This window comes from Cajanus cajan, chromosome 7, assembly GCF_000230855.2.
Source record: "Cajanus cajan strain Asha chromosome 7, NIPB_CcT2T_4, whole genome shotgun sequence".
Lineage (NCBI taxonomy): Eukaryota > Viridiplantae > Streptophyta > Magnoliopsida > Fabales > Fabaceae > Cajanus > Cajanus cajan.
This window is the reverse complement of record NC_138523.1, coordinates 19,026,094-19,047,493: the sequence shown is the minus strand read 5'-3', so window position 1 is coordinate 19,047,493 and position 21,400 is coordinate 19,026,094. Positions and strand designations below refer to the sequence as shown.

The 21,400-nt window shown below is 32.7% G+C and overlaps 1 protein-coding gene and 1 long non-coding RNA gene across 3 annotated transcripts; one reads left to right on the top strand and one right to left on the bottom strand.

The window, feature by feature from the left end:
• Window positions 1–742: 742 nt before the first annotated feature.
• Window positions 743–2,664, bottom strand: LOC145949473 (uncharacterized). The gene is made up of 2 exons (XR_014427684.1): window positions 2,182–2,664; window positions 743–1,864 (listed from the first exon to the last, which is right to left on the bottom strand). It is a non-coding gene; the product is annotated as an uncharacterized LOC145949473 (long non-coding RNA).
• An 8,893-nt stretch (window positions 2,665–11,557) lies between these two features.
• Window positions 11,558–19,718, top strand: LOC109815308 (DNAse I-like superfamily protein). 2 transcript variants are annotated; one of them, XM_083059421.1, is made up of 12 exons: window positions 11,558–12,047; window positions 14,431–15,175; window positions 16,145–16,231; window positions 16,312–16,395; window positions 16,471–16,557; window positions 16,653–16,742; window positions 17,642–17,695; window positions 17,774–17,865; window positions 17,982–18,096; window positions 18,202–18,346; window positions 18,432–18,589; window positions 19,469–19,718. In XM_083059421.1, the coding sequence occupies exons 1-11, from the start codon at window positions 11,890–11,892 to the stop codon at window positions 18,578–18,580; spliced, it is 1,806 nt and encodes a 601-aa protein (XP_082915547.1). In that variant the 5' UTR covers window positions 11,558–11,889; the 3' UTR covers window positions 18,581–18,589; window positions 19,469–19,718. The 2 variants fall into 2 exon arrangements, with proteins under 2 accessions (XP_082915547.1, XP_082915546.1); XM_083059420.1 differs by having other exon boundaries at window positions 11,561–12,047; window positions 19,464–19,718.
• Window positions 19,719–21,400: the final 1,682 nt, after the last annotated feature.

The window sequence follows — 21,400 nt, the reverse complement described above, 5'->3', positions numbered from 1 at the left end:
ATCTATCTTCACTCTAAGTTCTTCAATCACACATCTTTATTGCTCCACAATGCCACAATGTTGCTAAAGCAGGGTGATAGGTATCTAATTTTATAATTCAAATTCATTCATCCAATTGCGCTTCTTAATTAAACGTTTGGGCTTATCAATACTCATTCCTTCACTATGGACTTTGTCCTCAAAGGCCTTTGAAGAATCACGTGGAGAAGCTGAACGGATGGTTGACGTGGCAATAGAGGTCACATCATTAGGTGAAGGTGTGTTTGTTGGGGACGGTGAAGATGGAATGTTGGGGTCCGAGGCACGAATCGTGCCTAAATCTAATGGTGGAGATGTGTTGGAGGGATTTTCAAAGGGAACATGCGAGCCAGCTATAAAGGCAGTGGAAGTAGAGTTATGTTTTAAAGTTGGTGTTGTGCATTGATGTGTTGGAACTAAAAGTGTTGAAGGTAATTGAGTGTGAGGTTCCGGGGGAAAAATGCGACGAAGAACTTTAAAAGGGTCGTAGAAATGACGAGCTAATTTCTGAGAACGACGACGCACCACGGAATGTTGTCGATAAGGTTGAAGACGAAGCCAGACCCATGTGCCCGATTCAAAGGTGACCCTTATTAGCATGATCTTGCATGCGTTGACGAGTCTTTTTAAGACTTTCCTTAAGTTTCTGAATCACTGCTTGGCGTTGTTGCAGGGTGTTTGAAACAGTAGCCGAATGATGCAGCTGAGGAATGTAGTCGAGAAGTGTTGGTGGGTGTCGATCGTATAGAGCTTCAAACGGACTCATGCCAATGGCTGAGTGTCAAGCTGAGTTGTACCATAGTTTAACAAAGTTTAAAAATTGGACCCAACGATGAGGATGCTCACTAGCAAAACAGCGGAGGTATGCTTGAAGAGATCTATTGAGAACTTCAGTTTGGCCGTCAGTTTCAGGGTGGAGCAATGTTGTATGAAATTGTTCAGATCCTTGCGAAGCCCCGACCATGAAAAAGAAGCAGAAATACGTGCAAGAGGAGTAGAGTGGTATTCAGTACAAAGTAGAGAACGCCAATTAAGATGATCAGGTATAACAATTCTATTTTTAAAATAAATAAGCCCTTGTTTAAATTGAAAACGAAGATCTGGTGTGTCTGATCCTTGTTGAATCTTGTTTTTCATAATGATTCCTGCCGGGTGCAAGGAGTAAAAGCAACGCAGTTCATCCAACATGGTTGGTAACGCCGAAGAAATTGCCATGAAAATTAATGATGTTGAAGTAGGATGATGACATCGAGACAAGGCGTCAGCAACACGATTCTTTTTCCCGGGACGATAAACAATGTCATAACTAAACCCTTGTAGTTTGGGACATGAGGAATTTTAAACTTTTTTGATCAGTAAAGATACGAAAATGTCTTCCAATTAGAAATTGACGCCATTTTTTGATTGATTCAGTGATTGCAAACATTTCTCTAGTGTAAACAAAATTAGCTTACATGCGGGGACAAAGATTTTTGCTAAAGAAGGCCAAAGGGTGTTGGTTTTGGGATAGGACAGCACCAACGGCGAAAGAAGACGCATCAGTCTCAAGCTTGAAGGGAATATTTGCTTCTATATTCTAGTGAAAAGATGTAGACTTTAATAAATCCGTGAGAGGCACGGCATGGTGCGCTTAATGTCGAACGAATCAACGATAGAATCCGGTGAGGCCAAGGAATCCACGGAGTGCGATGAGAGAGAGCGGGGTTGGCCAATCTAGAATAGCAATGACTTTATCTGGATCGGGCTGAACCCCTTGAGCTGATAGAACATGACCCAAATAATGAACAGTAGGCATAGCAAAAACACACTTAATGAATTTGGCAAAGAATTGATGATCCTTTAGTAACTGCAAAACAATTTGTAAATGAAGTAAGTGGTCAGAAAAAGTTTTACTATAAATTAAAATATCATAAATAAAAAACTAAGACAAAACGACGCAGGTGTAGGTGAGGACGTAAAAGATCATTCATTACACTCTGAAAAGATTATTCATTACACTGAAAAGATGAGGGGGGCATTTTTAAGTCCAAAAGGCATGACAAGAAATTCATAATGACCATTCTAAGTGCGAAAAGTTATTTTATGGATATCAGCTGGGTTGACGCGTATCTGGTAGTATCTCGAGCGTAAATCAATCTTGGAAAAAATAGTAGCACCCCCTACCTTGTCCAAGTGCTCATTAATGGTGTCCAAGTGCTCATCAATGGTGGGGATAGGGAACTTGTCTTTAATAGTGACAACATTTAAGGCACGATAGTCGACACAAAAACGCCAAGTGCCATCTTTTTTGCAAACCAGTAACACCAGAGAGGAGAAAGGGCTAGTACTAAGGCGAATGAGGCCATTAGATAGTAGTTCTTGATAATAGTAGTCATGGTTTCTTTATGAATGTGAGTATCTGTATGGTCTAATTAAGATAGGGGCGGAATTTGGAAGGAGGGGAATATTGTGATCATGTGGTCGTTCAAGGGGAAGGCCTTCAGGTGTATCAAAAATTGAAGAAAATTGTTGAAGTAATTGATGGATTTTGGGATTTGGATGTGTGGTTGGGAATGGAGTCGATGGTGGAATAGGGTCAAAAGACAATAAGTGTAAGGAAGCAACGGAATCTGTGTGGAGTAAATGACATATCTGTTGAGGTGTGGAAGATTGGGTAGTGAAAGTAGAGTCCCCTATGAGGGTGATGGAGGTGTCGTGTTAAGTGAAAGTCATGCATGGAACCAAAAAGTCAAAAATAATAGGACCCAATGTACGCAACCATTCAATGTCTAAAACAATATCAGCACCCTAAATAGAGGAGGTAAGTTGGAACGGTGAAAACATGTTGTTGCACAGACAAAGAAACATTAGAGCATAATCCTGAACAAATAATATGAGCACCATTGCCAACCATAATAGGGTTGGGGTGATGGGTAAACGTAAATGATGAGAATGCGGGGTTGCATAATATTATGGGAACTCCGTGTATCAATAAGCACCGTAACCAAGAGGCCTTGAATAGAACCTTGAAAACGAATGGTTTGTGGAGAAAGTTGACTAGTGAGAGCTTGAGGAGAGAGTTGAAAATGTACAGCTAGAGAATCGAATGTGTCTAAAATAGATGAGTGATCTAATGACATAGGATTGGAGGTCTCAGACAAGTCTAGAATGGGTGGGTCTTCATCAGTTAGGAGAAGAAGGAATTGTTTGGGAGTGCATCTGTGGCCAGGATAGTATTTTTCATCACAATTGTAACACAGACCTTTCGTACGACAATCTTGCATCTGGGTAGGGGTAAGTTTCTTGACTGGAAGAGAGGTGGTAGGTGGCGGGGTGGAAGGCAAAGTCGTAGGTGGGGATCGTGGGATGGGTTTAGGCTTAGAATCACGAATCTTGTCCTCTATCAATTTGGCGAGGCCAATGGCTTGATGGATGGAGTGAGGCATATGGATTGCGAGTTCCCTTTTAATTTCCAGTAACAAACCTGAAAAGAAACAATTAAGGAGTGTAGATGGAGAAAGACCAAAAACTCTATTTGATAAACATTCAAAACGTAGTTGATATTTAGAAATAGTAGTATATTGGCGAATTTTTAGCAACTCGACTTCATGGCTCTCATAAGATGATGGGCCAAAACGAAGCTCAAGAGCCCGAACAAAGGATTCCCAATCGGTGAGTTGATGATTGTTGTGTAACCACTTGAACCAACTAAGGCATCACCTTACATATAAAATGCCATTATGTGAAGATGTTGGTCTGGTGGAACTTAGTAGTAGGAAAAAAATTGATCTGCTTGAAAGACCCAATCAAGTGGATCTGACTCGTCAAAGGAAAGGAGTTGGAGCTTTGGAATACAAAGTTGATTTGAGGGTGGAAAATGTGGAGACGGTGGAGGAAAAGGATTATGAAATGGTGGAGTAGTGAGGTGTGGAGGGGTGGTGATGTGCATGGAACCATCAGGTCCCACTGGCAAAATTAGGAGGGGTATGATGGATGGTGCTAGGCGGAAACTGTGAATTGGCAGTGTTTTGGCTGATGTGGAGGGCGGTGAATTTTTCCATGATATTATTGAGGGTACTAGTGATTGCCTTGAAACGAGCGTCTATGGATGTCGTAACCCGAAAATTTTTGATCTTGCGACCAATGATTTAGACATCCTTTTGAAAATCTCATCAATTAAGGAATGCCTGGACACCAGACTAATCCTTAATTAATGGTTTTAAAAATAGGTTCATGGAGTCGCCACCAATGTTTTACTCAAAACATTGGAAAAAGAAAAGGTTTTTTAAAAAAGAATCCAATAATGGCCTTGGTAACCAGAATTGGGTTCAGGGGTGGGTTACGTGTAGGGAAGGTATTAAGCACCCCTACAGCATCCTCAATCGGTACCCTATGATGAAGTTAACGTGATAAGAATTAATAAATTAAATATTAGATCCCCTTTATTAATAATTATTTGCATGCTTGAAATTTAAATTATACAATTAATCATAAAATGTCTACATGATTGTTTTTATTATAACAATATTTATTATAGATAAGAAATAAAAAAAAAGAGAAAAAGATTAACTGAAATACCTCTTGAATGAGCTCTATTGAATTTTTAAAATAGGGAGATTTTAGGTGCTTTGTGGCAACCTTTCACATTACAATATGCCTCACAAAATCTTAAGAAATACAAAAGAGAGAGAGAGAAAAAAAAAGAGAAAATTTCGAGCTCTAAGAGAAAAAGAAAAAAGAGTCTGGACGAAATTTGGAGCCCTGAGAACTGTGCCCAAGCTATCTATTTATAGGCATCAGAAAGTGGCCAGAACGGTCCGTTCCAATTCTAGAACGGCCCGTTCTGGATCCGAACGTTGTGTGTTAATCACGCACCTGGGAACGGCCCGTTCTGAACTAAGAATGATCCATTCCGGAGTTGAGATTAACACTATATTCCCTTGCTTAGAACGGCCCGTTCCAAACTAGGTTTTTAGGCCTTTTTAACAGTTTGGAACGACCTGTTCTTGTTTAGGAACGACCCGTTCCAGACCAAGTTTTTTAGGCCTTTGGATTGGTTTGGAACGGCCCGTTCCAACCAAGAGTCTTTAAACCTTTTAGGTGGCTCGGAACGGCCCGTTCCGGTTTTGGAACAGCCCGTTTCGGGCCACTAAAACTAGTTTTGGGATTTCGGCCCTCTGATGTCCTGTCTTGTTGTTTTCCTGCTTTGGGAGTTCCTTTCCTTGATAATAGACGTCCATTTCTTTGTTTGTATGCCCCCCAGACGAAATTGGGTGTCTACAATGGATAATTGGAGTTGCTCGGTACGATTATCTTGTTGGGTTTGGAAAGTAGCAAACTTTTCAGCCATGATTTGGATAGAATCCTCCAAATCCTTGGTTGATTTAGGGGGCATGATGAAAGCACCAATGATAGGTATCTAATTTTAACTCTACCTATCTACGACTAAGATTAATATGCAAATAAAACAATACTTCATTCATGTCATTCTCCAAGAGAAGACGCTTCTTAAATACAAAAGGGAAATATAATAACGGCTAGTACATTGCTTCCTAAAATAGCTGTTGAGAAATAAAACAAGCTAAGAATTTATAATTCAAATTCATTCATCCAATTGGGCTTCTTAATTAAATGTTTGGGCCTATCTTGAGTCTCTAGCTGGTTGGGCTTATCATAGGGCAACAACCTCAACCATGAATATAAATAATGGAGTGAGCGTTGGTATCCCTACCATGGAGGGATGGAACATGCCCATGTTGATCCCACTACAAGTGGGACAAGTTGTGGTACTGGAGGAGAATAAACTTCCTCTAGTGTCATTGAAGTCTTGATGCCTTCCTTTAACAAAGGAAGAAGGGAAAGAGCTAGAGTTGGGTGATGTGAGTCATTTGACTATTCACCATCCTAACAAGAAAAAAAGGAAATTTTTTTTTCATAAATTATAACAATGTTTAGATAGTGAACATGAAGGAACCTTCAGGAGTAGTTCTAATGTTGGTTCCGAACAAATGTCCAAGCAATGGAAAGGTAATGATGGAAGCCATTTGCAAGCACTCTAATCATCAATTAACTAAGAATTATGCCAGTGTAACAATATGAGTAGTAGAGAAAATGTGTCAAACCTAGGGTGCAAGACCTTACTTGCAGTGACCATTGTAAGAGGTAAGAGAGAAAAAGTTGTTATCCTACTTGTAACTAAGTGAGCTTGTGAGTGATTAAGTTGGCCATACATAACTAGGTTGGGATGTCTTGTGAGCTTGTAATGATGTGCAATCTGTTGGTTCATGTGTGGGTTGCAAAGTTAGCACCCAAAGTATGATCAAATCAGAGTGGTGTGACTAAATCGACCTAATTGTAACTAAGTGAGCTTGTGAGTGATTAAGTTGGCCATACATAACTAGGTTGGGATGTCTTGTCCGGATTGATATGATTGATAAAGTTGATCTCAAAGGCTTTTCTAGGATACTTAAAAAAATATGTCTAGCAAGAACTACAAAAATAAAAACAATGAGTTTGTTCATATCAAATTCATTATTTGTTGATTGAAAACAAAATAGAAAACTTTTAATAAGGTTTAACAAGCATTAAAAAAAATGAAAGATTATTCTAGAAAATTTGAAAGTAAAAAAAATAAAGAGCAATAAAACTAATAATTGTTTATTTTTAATATCCTCAACAAAAATGTCCAAAATACAAAAATGAGATATTTCATAAAATACTTAATTTTTAAAATTAAAGACAATTATAAAATAGAAAAAGGGATATTACAATAAAAGACGAAAATAAAATTAAAAATAATAAAATAATTTCATTGTGTACCTTTTTTAATTTTAGAAAAATATGCTTTAAACACACAAATAAATGAAATAATAATAAAAATATCCATTTATAACACAATAGACCTTTAATCATATCAAAGAAAGAAACCAACAAAAATGAGCATATCGAAAGACCTTTAATTTTGATTTACTTTTATATAAACATACAAAGAAGTCTCCATGGAACAAAAATATAAAATAAAATAAAAAATCTCTGACATGTTATTTCTAATCATTTTATTTAATTAAAATATATAATTAGATGGTTAAATATATTTTTAATCTCTATAAAATAAACATGTTTCAATTTTAGTCTCTATAATTTTTTTTCTTGATTTTTATCCCTTTAAAATTCAAAAGTTTTGTTTTTTGCCTCTAAAGAATGAGAACATTTTAGTTTTGATCCTTATCAATTTTTTTGTTTTTTACTTTTATGTCTATAAAATCTAAAGTTACTATTTTTATTCCTAATTTTTATTTTAAGATATTGTTTTAAAGATTTATAGAAAAATTTAGAAATATCACATGCTAATATGATATCAAATAAAGTTGTAAGTGGTAGGATGATCATTTGACTATGTCATAATAAATACAAAATTTGTTAACAAGTATAATACTAGGAACTAAAATTAATAATTTCAATTCTTGAAGAATGAAAAATAATTTTTTAAATGAACCACAATATAAAACACCTCATTTATAAAGACTAAAAACATTTTTAAGTCTACTATCATAGTATATATATATTTTAATAATCTTAATTATTATAATTAAATATAATAATGTGTTTATATAAAAAAATAATATTTTGAAGAAATAAAAATAAGAAGAATTTACACTATATTAGTTGTAATGACTTTGGTTAATTCAAATTAAAATATATATCGATTAATATTATTATAATATATATGTGTTCTTACCGTAAAATATATGTGTGAAACTTTTAGGCATACCGGAATAAGCTCCTCAGTCGATGCCTAGGCCCTTCTTCTAGCGCCAAATGTTCCTACCATAGTTCATTGTCATCGTGGCCTAGGCCCTTGTTCTAGGGCCAAATGTTCCTACCCTTAGCCTCGACCCCTAAACGATGTGGGACTTTTAGGCAATACCGGAACAAGCTCCCAGTCGATGCTAAGGAGAAAGAGTGGCCTAGGCCCTTCTTCTAGCACCAAATGTTCTTACATTAAGTCCGCTGTCATCGTGAAGGTTACCGCATTCGAGGTATTGTCTGTTTTGGCTCGTTGGGCCGTCACAGTTTTATCCTTTAAAAGACACCTCAGTGAGTTAAAGAGGAAGGGTGTTTATAAATTATCCTTAGCCTCGACTCCTAAGCGATGTAGGACTTTTAAGCATATACCGGAACAATATCTGTTATAATAAATTTAATTATTATAATTAGATAAATTTATGTGATTTTATGAATTAAAAAATTAAGAAAAGAAATTAATAAAAAAATAGATGAGAAAAAATGAATACAGTATAATTTCACGTGAAATTGGCCTACACGATAAAACCTTTTTTTACATTCCATCTATTGTAAAAAAAAAAAAAAAATTATTCCAAAGTACTTGTCATTTTAATTTTTTAAAGTAACATTAATTATATTTTTTCATATATGTCTTTAATATTAAGGTTCTTTCTCATTTATTTACTTTTTATCAAATTATATAAGTTTAATTTTGAAATACTATTATTCTCTCGTATATTTATTTCTTTGTCTTTCTATGAGTAGAACATCATAATTGATAATTATTTTGAGATAAAAGAAGTAATGTGTAATATAGATGATAGATAGATTTTATTTATTCACCAACTTAATTTTGTTTTCAATATTTGTAGAAGATGATTAATTAACAAACTTTATAAAATTGGTTTTGATGAAATAATGTGAAAATTCTTTTAGTTAAAATGAAATTTATTTGATTTTTTACAATTTAATTATTCTATAAAAACTTCTTTAAGTTCCAAAATGTAAATATTGTAAACTGAACTTCATAATTATATTGAAAAGTAAGTCTATTTGATTATTTTCTATTTTTCTTATTAATAAATATATTTATATTTAATTAATATGTTATTCCTCTATAATAGTAAATTAAGTTTTTTTTAGTGTTGTAATAAAATTGTTAATACTTTTTTAAACATGCAATAAAACACTCCCTCCATGATTTATCCGTGTGTATGAAGCAAGAGTCCATACTCTATTTTAATATGTATGTGTTGATACTCTATTTTATTTTTAAATAATTTAATTTTTTTTAAATTACTAATCAACTTTTAGTTCAAAAAGAATTTTTAAGTTAAAAAATAAATTTTAACAATTTTTTTAAGTTTTGTGTTTTTAGGTTTAATTTATAAGTAACTTAATTTCAAGTTAAAATATGTTTGTTGCCAAACATTCTCTAAATAATCAGTTCCTTAGTTAATTGATTATTTAATTAACAGAAAAATAAAAAATTAGAATTAATAAAAAATAAAGATGATTTGAAAAAAGGTGATGAAAAGAGAAAAATGTTATTGTAGGTAGTTGAGATGATTTTGAATTGATTATCTATATAATTATTAAATGAGAATGTAACTAAGAAAAAATTATCTTAATTTTGAATTTTTAAAATAACGGTAGTTTTAAAATACAAAAAGTTCCTAACAATAATTTTTTTTAATGGAAGGAGTATTATATATATATGAGGAGAGTTCAAACGACATCGGTGTAACTTTAACTAAGTGTTACACCGCTCAATAACTTTATATTAAATGTGAATTTTTTAAATCCAACCGTTAAATTGAAAGTTCATATCTCTTAGATCATATATATCAAATTTTATATTAATCTAAGATGATTTGATACTTCATTCTCATAAAACAAAATTGACATAATATATACATTTTAAAATATACTAAAATATGAACACTTTGATTACCTTCAAGTTGTTGTTCAATTTTAACAAAATTTGACATATATGATATAAGAGATATGAACTTTCCATCTAACGGTTGAATTTTTAAAATTCACATTTAATATAAAGTTATTGAGCGGTGTAACACTTAGTAAAAATTACACCGGTGTCGTTTGAACCCTCCTATATATATATATATATATATATATATATATATATATATATATATATATATATATATATATATATATATATTAATTATGTGTATGTGCGCGTACGCGCGCATATATGTGTATGTGTGTTTTAGTTTGTAATACATAATAATTTTTTTAAAAATATAAAAAGTTAAAAATAAATACATCATTGATTAAATATATTTTTAAAAAATAAATAATTTTTTAAAATTTTGTCATTAATGTGAAATATTTATTAATTTTGCTAACAATTAATTTTTATCAAAGAATCTAGTTCATCATATTTTATTAGGCCTCCTCTTTTAGTCATATTTTTATTTTATCTATAATGTTTGAATTCAAAATCTTACTTAGATGAACAAAGTATAATTTTACTCGAACCACTAACTTATTAATAAATATATAAGTTTTTTTTAGTTCTTATAATTTTTTGTTTATATTTTTTATTCTTTATAATTTGCAATCATTATTTTTAGTCAATGTAAAATAAATAAATTTTGATATTAGTCTTTTTATTTTTTATTTGATTTTTATTCTTCCAAAACTCATATTTTTGTCCTTAACATTCAATTTGAATATATAAATATTGTTTATTTTAAGAATTTAAAGAAAACTTAGCAGAGTTACATGTTAAGATGGTACTAAATATATTAATAAGTGTCATATGATGACATGATCACTTACAAAAAGTAATGATTTTTATGGTGATAAAAATTAAAGATTTTTTATAATGATCAAAATCAAAATTTGACCATTTTATATACATTAAAAAATATTTAAGTAATTTATTATTAAACAAAAATTTAAATTATAATTAAATTAAAATATAAATAATCGATGAAATAAAGGTGTTACTAAGCAAGATCTTACTTGCCTTATTGACCAAGTGTTACATATGAAAAATACAAATTAACAAAAAAAAAAACATACAAATAAAATATAATATTGAAAGTTGAATAAAACAATTAAATACATGAAAACTAAATTAAGTAAATTTATTAGAACACCAAATTAAATGATATTGACTTAATTGAACATATGTGAGTTTTGACTCTATTAAAAATAATGAAAATTCAATTAAGTTAACACACTAAAAAAAACTATATTCCTTGATACATTGAATGACAGAGAATTGTATCTATCTAAAGATAGGGTTAAAATGCTATTAAAAAATTTAAATGATTAAATTGAGGAAGAACTATAAACTTATCTGTCTTTCTTTGATCGTAATTATAATTAATTATTATAAGAATCTCACAATTGAATGAAGAATTACTTAGATTATAAATCTATATAATTATTTTATCTTTAATAATCAGACATGTTGCAGATTTTATATTCTTTAGTGGATTGTTTAATATATAGACATGGGATGTACTTAACTTAAAAAAAAATAGAATTAAGGATTAATTTTTTTTGATAAATGTTATATTAAAATATATATTTTATTTTTATATATGTTTTTTGATTTTCAAGTGTATATTTCTTTTAGACATAATCCCAAGTTACAAATATTAATCGTCATTATTACTTTTGACGAAAGCATGAATTAACTGGCTTTAACATTGTTCTTGTTCAATTAACAAATTTTGCCTCAACAAAACCAAATTCGATACGTATCCTCGTCGTATTCTCTTTGTAATCGTATCCGTATACCATTGTCATTAACAAATACTCTCTCTCATCATCCTCTCACGAATTGAAAAGAACCTAAGAAAGAAAAAAAAAAAAAAAACCCAAAAGCACGCGATTACTCGCACTTTCTCTGCAGTAAAACCCTAACCTAGTCATCATCGATCCGTCACCGTTTTTCTCGAAGTTTGGATCCGAATCCTGAGATCCGATTGCAAGGCTGGCGGGTAATCGGGTGAAGTAATGGCGGATCCGCCAGGTATCCGCCGCCGTGTTCGATTGTTGATAGGGTTATTGCGCCGTGACGATTGTTATTGTGGAGAAAAGGAAGAAGAAGAAGAAGAGTGAAGCATGCTGAGCGTGGTGCGCGTGCACCTTCCTTCTGAAATTCCCATTGTTGGCTGCGAACTCACACCCTACGTTCTCCTTCGCCGCCCCGACAAAACCGTTTCCACCGACGATGTTCCCGAAACCGCCCCCTTAGATGGCCATTTCCTGCGTTACAAGTGGTTCGTTCCTTTTTTTTTTTTTTTTTTTTGCAGATTAACGGTGTTTTACTTTTGGTCAAAGAGAATTTGGATCAGTATCAGTATCGGCTTTTGTTTGGTTTGCATGCTAGTGCTAGGTTTTTTTTTTGGTTGGTTGTTTCATTTTGTTTGAGTTGAAAATAAGTGAATGAGTTGAACTTTGTGTATTTGAGGGTTCAGCTGAATCTTCAAACTGATAATCAAAAGACTCATTTATGTTTAAAGTGGCTTCTGCTGGCGGAGCATTATTTTGTTTTGTTTTTGTTATAATGATTGGGATTTTTTAAGTATGTCTTGTGTTAGGATAAAGAAGTTTTCAGTGTGTTTGGATTTGTGTTATGAATGAAAATTGAAAGGAGAAAAAAAAGTCATGGCTAATTCAGTGATAACTTGTAACCTATCATAGGGAAAGTATTAATTGATGCAGAAAAAAAAAAGTTTTAAATGACTAATCAAAGATGCACTTAAGAGTATGGGATGAAAGCTTGTGCTGCATGTGGTGTTGTGAATTAATTGAATTATGTAGTACTAGTTGGTGCTAGGGTTGTTCTGTGCTTGTTGTATTTTCAAGCTTTGAGGTATAATGGAATGTGGACCTACCTTTGCATTGTATGATTTTTTCCTTCTATTTCACTTTTCTTTTCTTTTATAAAATATTCCAAAATTTCATGATTAATATTTTAAATGTTGTCATGGCGGTTTGTAATTAATACTGGACTGCATTGATTAAGCAGTGATTTGTGGTCTGTTTTTTTAGTCTTCTCGGTCTGTGTTTTTTAACATTTACAATAACGACAAAAGGAATCTTATTCCACCAGGTGAGGCTAGTGCATTACATGATGTCGTTAGGTTTCGGTTAAAAATCAATTTTTTTAGGAATATTTATCACCATGAGATTCCTCTAATAATATCCTCCATTGACCTTTTTTCACGTGTCTAAATCACCTTAACTGATTTTCTATCACTTTTTCTTCAATAGATGTCACATTAATATTTTCTTGTATATCATTCTGTATTTTGTTCTTTCTTGTATGCCTACTCATTTATGCTATTTTCTCTTGTTTTGTCCCTTTGAAGCCCAACATTCACTGTCATTGAGTATAGCTAGTTAGTTGTATTGCTAGTCGTATAGCACTCTACAATAAAACTTCTTTGAGCTTGGTAAGTACATTGTTGTCATAAATAACCGCTAATGCCTTTTTCCATTTTAATTTCCTTGCTTGTATCTTGTGTGTGACACCTTCATTATTTGCCATCATTTTGTTATATTGGTACCAAGACTTGGAAACGTGTTATTGGTATTACATCCTCTCCAATTTTTACCATCGAGTCATTTTCTTCCTGTTTCTTACTAAAATTGCAATGCATATAATCTATCTTACTCTTATTCAAGTTAACAAGTTTTACGTTGATTGCTATGACCCTAACACAATCCTTCTCCTATACCCTACTAGCGTTTTTCTCTATGTTAAGATTAACCTGCATTAATTTGTTATGTAATGTTATCAATAGATCACATTTGCTCTCTAAGCTTTGCATCTTGGATTATGGGATAACTCTTCCACTATTTATTTTAGAAGAGGTGGAGTTGAGGTCTAAGTATATGTGAGAATAGTTTTGATGGCAACTTTCTGATTGTTATATTTAATTAAAATTGAAAGATATCACACTAAAATTTATATTATTTGTATATAATTTAACTTAATTATGTTATTCTTCTATTTTGTTGTGAAGGAGAAATTTGGTAGATCATCATCCTCATACTGGTATTTGATATACTCTGTTATTCAATTCTCATGATTGGTGCTGCAATTTAAAGTAACAAAAAATATTCATAAAATACCAAACAGTGTTGAGACATCTTGGATTCCTATTTCCTTGGTATCCAACATGTCAATGGTTTTGCATGCAGCATCCCAACTAGGAATTCAAGATGTTGGGGGTATCTTGTGTGCCTGTGTATAGAGGCAGACACACTGGCACACCAACTTCCTCTGAATAAGTGGAACTCAAAGCATTCTTGTAACCAACTTGCATATATCTAGGTTTTTTACTATGTCATGGCAAATTTTATGGGGAATATGCTCTGTATTTAATTCATGTCTAGCCAAGAAAGATATTAAGGTTCAAATTCTGTATTTTAACACCCCATCCTCTTTTTTTCTTCATGTTTTGGCTTAGCTGGTATGTTCTCAATTTTAAATGTCACTCATGAACCAACATATTTGTTACTCATCGTTAGACTAGATGAAATATAAATTTGATCCCAAATATGCTGCCTTTACATACTTTCTTTTAATCTGATTTAGAAATTGGACTTATTATATTGTTTGACTCTATATCCTTTGGCCCTCCATTTTGGCAGGTACCGTGTACAGAGTGATAAAAAAGTTGCTGTCTGTAGCATACATCCATCAGAGCAAGCCACACTGCAATGCCTAGGCTGTCTTAAAGCCAAAATACCTCTCTCCAAGAGTTACCATTGCACCACAAAATGTTTTTCGGATGCATGGCAACACCATCGTGTCTTACATGATCGTGCTGCAAGTGCTCTCAATGAAAATGGGAATGAGGAGGAGGAGGTATTTGGGCGCTTTAATAGTACTGGGTCTGGGGCAATCAATTCCGGTTTATCTGCCTCTGCATCAAGTGCTAGCTTGACAAATGGGTCGGTAACACCTTTGTATCCAGCAGCTATCACACAAAGAAGTGGGGAAACTTGGTTTGAAGTTGGACGAGCTAAGACTTATACTCCTACTGCTGATGATGTTGGTCATGTTCTTAAGTTTGAGTGTGTTGTAGTTGATGCAGAGACAAAACTTCCTGTGGGCCATGTTAACACCATACTAACTTCACGTGTCATTCCTGCTCCCTCACCTATTCCACGCCGAGTGGTACGTGTTGATGGGATGGGGCATTTAGATGTGGATGGGAGAATGGCATCTTCAGGAACTTTTACTGTTCTATCATACAATATATTGTCTGAAGCATATGCCTCAAATGATCTATACAATTACTGCCCTTCATGGGCACTTTCTTGGCCATATCGCAGACAAAATTTGTTACGAGAAATTGTTGCTTACCGTGCAGACATTATTTGTCTTCAGGAGGTACATGAACATGTTCTTTCTTCTGATTTTGGTTGAAAAACTTGATTTAATTACTTGGTTGTTCAACTTTTTTTTAATGAGAATGGTGTTAAATTAACTAGAGAGGCAATTAGAGTAGCACTTGTAGTAGAAAGGTGGTAGAGCCATAGTTGGTTTGGACATGTATGCAGAAGACTTGTGGTTGTAGAAGGCCCGGTAAGGAGAATAAATAAAATTCAGTGTAGCCTAATTACTAGAGGCAGAGAAATACCAAGAAAAACAATTGGAGAAAATTATTGGGAAAAATTTGATTCTCACATCTGTTAGAGATAAGACCAAGATAATAAAGTACAAAAGTGAGGAGCAATCCTTATTTTACAAGTTCATTTTGTGATATTGAGTTAGACTCAATCGCACTTTTTGATATAGTATCAAAGTCTATCTTAGATCCATTATAAAGGAGTCACCCACCATTTATCTATGCATCTAGTCCAATAGTGTTGAACGTGAAGGGGTAGAGTTCCTTTTATATTTTGTCTATAACTATGATTTATGGAAAAACATTATGGCATCTTCTGATCCATGTAGACGACCCACTTAATTGGAAGTCTTGGTTATTACTGTTGCTACTAATTAATTATTTATTTCACTTGGATGAAGTCATCCTTAAAGTTCAACTGCAGTTGGTTTCTAAAAAGATGTGATTATTGAATGACACCAAGCATATCTAACAGTTGTAAATGGATTGGCTGTTATGAATTATTTAAGTAACAATAAACATTACCATAATTTCCATTCACATGTGCGTTTTTTTTTTGTGTGCGGGGGTTGGGGGGGGGGATTGTTCAAGTGCAATGCTGGAATTTTTGTTATAATCTTTTATTCTCTGCTGATCTATACAAGGTCAACTCAATCCCTTAGAAATTTTTGTTTTCATCCTATATTCCAATAGCTTTTATATTACCTAACAGAGAACATTTTTTCCTCCAGGTTCAAAGTGATCATTTCGATGAATTTTTTTCTCCTGAGCTGGACAAACATGGCTATTATGGTCTTTACAAGAGAAAAACTAACGAGGTTGTTGCAATATTCTGGTCCTTGTGATCATAAATTTTAAAAATATTTTAAATATTAACCTGTTTACTTTGGGTTTACAGGTGTACAGTGGCAACACAAATACAATTGATGGTTGTGCAACATTTTTCCGTAGAGACAGATTTTCACATGTGAAGAAATATGAGGTTGGGAATTGATTTTGTGTATGGTAGTTCAATTATTTTTGTACACAAATTAGAACGGTGTATACTTGCATGCAGGTTGAGTTTAACAAGGCTGCACAGTCTTTGACAGAAGCTACAATTCCAACCACCCAGAAGAAAACTGCCTTGAATCGACTGGTTAAGGTGACTTATTTTTCCAAATATTACATTTCGATTTTCAGAAGAAAAAAATTGTTGTTTCTTGTAAAGTGTTATTTACCAAGTTTTCTTTGCATTAGGATAATGTTGCACTAATAGTGGTTCTAGAAGCAAAAGTTAACAATCAGCCATTTGATAACAATGCTGGGAAAAGACAACTTCTTTGTGTGGTAAGCTCTTGTGTATTTTTTTGTTTAGCATTTTCTTCTATTGTTTATTCCATTTGTTTATGGTCCCCCGATTCCATGATTGTTATTGCATTTAAGAATTTTTTGTCTGGTGGCTGTTGTGGCTTCTTATTTTGCTGATAGTTTGTTGATCTGGTATAAAATCTCTGTGTAGTGTATATAGTACAGGTGCTGAGTGCCCCCTGCTCATATTGGCTATAAAATCTCAAATAGAGTAGATCAAGTTATGTGTGGTTTTGATGTTTTCTAAAGACCATAATTTTGATCTTCCTAAGATAGATACGACATTTCTCCTGTATGTCCATGCCCCCAGTATCGACTTTTGTTCCTCACGTGGTTTGTGTGCTAGTGCTAGGGCTTTTTCACGAGTGAACCGTGTTTTTTTTTTTGCTTGTTTCGTTTTTTTAGTTGATAAGAAGTGTATGAGTTGAAATTTGTTTTGTTTGGTTGTAATGATTGAAAAACATTTAAGTATGCCTTGTGTTAGGTTAAAGAAGTTTTTAGTGTGTTTGGATACTTGTTATGAAAACAATAAATCATTTTGAATTCTTATAGCGTGTAAGCTACAATAGGTATGAAACATGTTGAGGATAGGATGAAAGCTGGTGGTGTTGTGAATTAATTGAATGATGTAGTTGGTGCTAGGCTTGTCCTGTGTTGGTTGCATTTTCGGACGTTGGGGTACAATAGAATGTGGACCTAGACCAATGTGCATTATATGATTGTTCCTTCCGTTTCATTGTTTTTTGTTTTCATTTGTAAAATATTTTGAAATTTCATGATTAATATTCCAAATGTTGTCATGGTGGTATGTAACTAATTATTTTGAAACTACTGTTTTTAGTAAATGTACTTTTAACTAATTGTTCGTGGACTTTCAGGCGAATACACATGTAAACGTTCCACAAGATTTAAAGGATGTGAAACTCTGGCAGGTAAATCATTTTCTTGAGTTTGTTCACACTGATCAGTTTGTTTTGAATATTACAGTTTCTAATTTTCTCCTATTTTAGGTGCATACTCTATTAAAAGGGTTGGAGAAAATTGCTGCTAGCGCAGACATTCCAATGTTGGTTTGTGGAGATTTTAATTCTGTTCCGGGAAGGTTTGATGACTTATTTTCTTTATGGAAAAATCATTGTTTTTTATTTTATTTTGTAAGGGTCTTGTGTTATTATAAGTAATTTGTGTGTATAAAGGTTATTCTGAACTTTGTTGCAGTGCTCCTCATGCACTTCTTGCTATGGGAAAGGTAGATCCTTCACATCCTGATTTAGTGGTTGACCCGCTAAACATTTTACGTCCACACAGCAAGTTGGTTCATCAGTTACCACTGGTAATGTATTCATTAACTATCCAATTAATTCCAATTTTAGTTCTGTATTTGTATCAGATTTTCACCTGATTTAATGTTATTGGTTATTTGTAAATTCAAATTTAGGTCAGTGCATACTCATCTTTTGCAAGAACAGTTGGCCTTGGATATGAGCAGCATAAAAGGAGACTGGATGGTGGATCAAATGAACCTTTATTTACAAATGTCACTAGAGATTTTATTGGCACTCTAGATTACATATTTTACACTGGTGAGCATGGTGTTATATCATTGTGATAAATTAATATCTATATCTTAGTCATATTTTGATGTCCTGATATGGCTTGTGGTTTCAGCGGATTCATTGGTTGTGGAGTCATTATTGGAGTTACTGGATGAGGAGAGTTTGAGGAAGGACACTGCACTTCCTTCACCTGAATGGTCCTCAGATCACATAGCACTCTTAGCCGAGTTTCGCTGTTGCAAGAATAAATCTAGGCGTTGACAGTTTAAGGTAGGCACCATCCTCAATCCCCTCCCCACCCACAACACGCACACAGCTTGATTAAAATTTATTGTGATAAATGGCCATAGGCATTTTCATTTGTTTTTATCAATTTATGCATGTCACACTACTTCTATAGCTCAGGGGTGTGGTAGTTAGAAATTCATCTGTGCTGGAAGTTTTGCTTTCATTTTCCTTGGACTTTCTTTTGGTTTTGTTTCATTTAAAAATTCTGAAGGCCGGAGATTATTGTTGTCTGGTTTATTAGCTGAAAAACTTAGGTGACAAGGTTGTGTGAGTGTGAGAGTTGAAACTACGGATGTAATGGATGAAAATATGACAGGCTAGAACTTGGCAGAACTCGAAGTAGAGCCTTACAATTTTGGTTTGGGAAATAGAAATCACATTGTTGGCAGTGTCCTAAAAATTTCAAACAATCTGTTTTGCTCCCATGTTATACTGTCTGACTCCTTAGAATGTTGTTTTTGGCATCGAGGAATTTCCAAAGTAGGCAGTGTTTGAATTTCCCCCGTTTTTGTTGAACTTTTTAAAGACGAGCAACGTTGATCTATGTCCCAGCTGTTTGACGTGCAAAGAAATGTTGACATGAACATTATGGAAATTGTCATGATACAAAATAAGAGCCACCTTTTCTTATGATGTCTTCTCTGAGATGCTGGTGTGAACTTGAGATAAATTTAAACATGGTTATAAAAGAATCTTCAGCCTTTATATTTCACGTGACCTTTTGGTCCATTGATCTTTGAAAAATGCTGATTGAACAAAATTGTTGTCATTTCCTGTGTTTCACCTCTTGCTCCAGTATCACATGCATTTCAGTATTGTTTAATTCTTTATTGATGCTGATTGTGAATCCTTGTAGGTCAGTTTCAGAGACACATAAAGAAAAAGGCTGAAAGAAGCATTTGGTTGGTAAGGTTTTTGTAAAAATGGTAGATCATGCCTGTCTTTTCCGGGTGTCTCCATGTGGGGTTCTCTCATTGCAATGATCTGCTATGTATCATGTCACCTTTATCTCATAGAAAAAATTATGATTATGCCTTATTGACTTTGCCTCTATCTTCACCCCGACTCCCAAATCTTCATAATTTTTTCCTTTTAAAAGGGAATTTTCTCACATGTGCTTATTGGCTCCATACATCCTAGTAAACAACTAAAGTCCTTTCAATCTAGGGCCTAAGGCTCGAAACTTGGGTAACTCTTTATTTTGCCCTGTCCGTCAGAAACTTGACATATTTGGAATGTCATAATTGATAATGAAGTAGAAGAGTTCAACACAATACGAAGGTGAGTGCTTAAGATGGGGTGAGATATGAACTGTTGCTATAATTGTAACAACATAGGAAGGCATGCATACTATTAGTGACTGTAAAAAAGGGCATGACAAGTCAAATACTTGAGTTTTTTTTCAATCCCTTTTTAATATATTGCCGGCAAATGAACATTCAACCCGTGTTACTAGAAAAACCTTTACCATTTTTCAATTATAATTCTCGATAAAATGCAAATCATGTTTTTGCTGAATGATTTGTTGGGAGAACCGTCTATTTCGATCGCACCTTTGACTGCTTTGCTATCGTTGATCACTAAAATTATTGAAATTAGCCTCGCCAATTAAATCAACTTATAGAATGTGGTGTGTATGATGATGTATTATTTGGATGATAATAATCTAGATAATTTATATATTACTAGGATCATGTACTCAAATATTACCTGTTATTTATTAAATTTAACTTAGAATAATTATTTTTTTAATATAAATTGAAATTTATATTGTTCAATATATTAATTATTTTTAGATTAAAATGTTTTTAATTAAATTGTTCTCTTAATTTAATAAAAAGCATTAATTATAAATTCTTTGAAGTTGAAAGGTAAGAAATAATATAGGGAGTGTAATCTAATTAGTTGAAAAATGTATGAATATTAATTAGAAAAGATAAGTAATATGGGTAATTTTAGAAGAAAAAAATAGTACAAATTTATTGTTATCAATTATATAAATATTTTTTTTTAGTTTTAGTGAATTAATTAGTGAAGTCTTATATATAGGAATGAAGGCAGTATATTTCAGGAATTGCCATTAAATGAAGCCATAATTTTTCATGATTTGTATCTTTAAGTAATGAAGCAAGTTGCTATGGCAATTGAGATGAGTGACTTAGTTTAGCGCTCAAGGATGTGGGGATACTGTCCAATTTTCTTTCAAAGTCATTCAGACGATTGAAGATTTCTTGGTTTTTTTTTTGTTTTTGTTTTAATTAAAAGGAAAGTGTGAAACATAGTCTTTATTTAATGTCTATGTTAAATTGTATTTTTAAGTCTATTTTTATTAATTTGTAATTTTATTCTATCTATTTTAAAATAGACATTTGGTTTTCTTATTTTTAAAAACAAGAGATTTTGATCATATTATTAGTTTAATATTCGTTGATCGTTAAGTTTTGATATTATTAAATAATTTGTTATTACTTAAGTGAGATGATATTTAATAATGTAACATGTAAATATTAAAAATTAAAATTTAAATAACATACAAAATAGTTTTTTTAGTCTATTTTAATGAATGATTAATATTTATTTATTAATAAATTTATGTACATATTTTTCTAAAAAATAATTTCATCTCTAAGTGTTATGTTTAAAAATGTTACATCACTTACATATGAATAAAAGTTAAAACTTAATGACTAATAGATGTTAATTTATTGAGAGTCTATCCTAAAAACCTTCTCGTAGAAGAAAAATATCTAACAAAACGTTCTAGCGTAAAATAGAAGTTTGTATTTAATATAT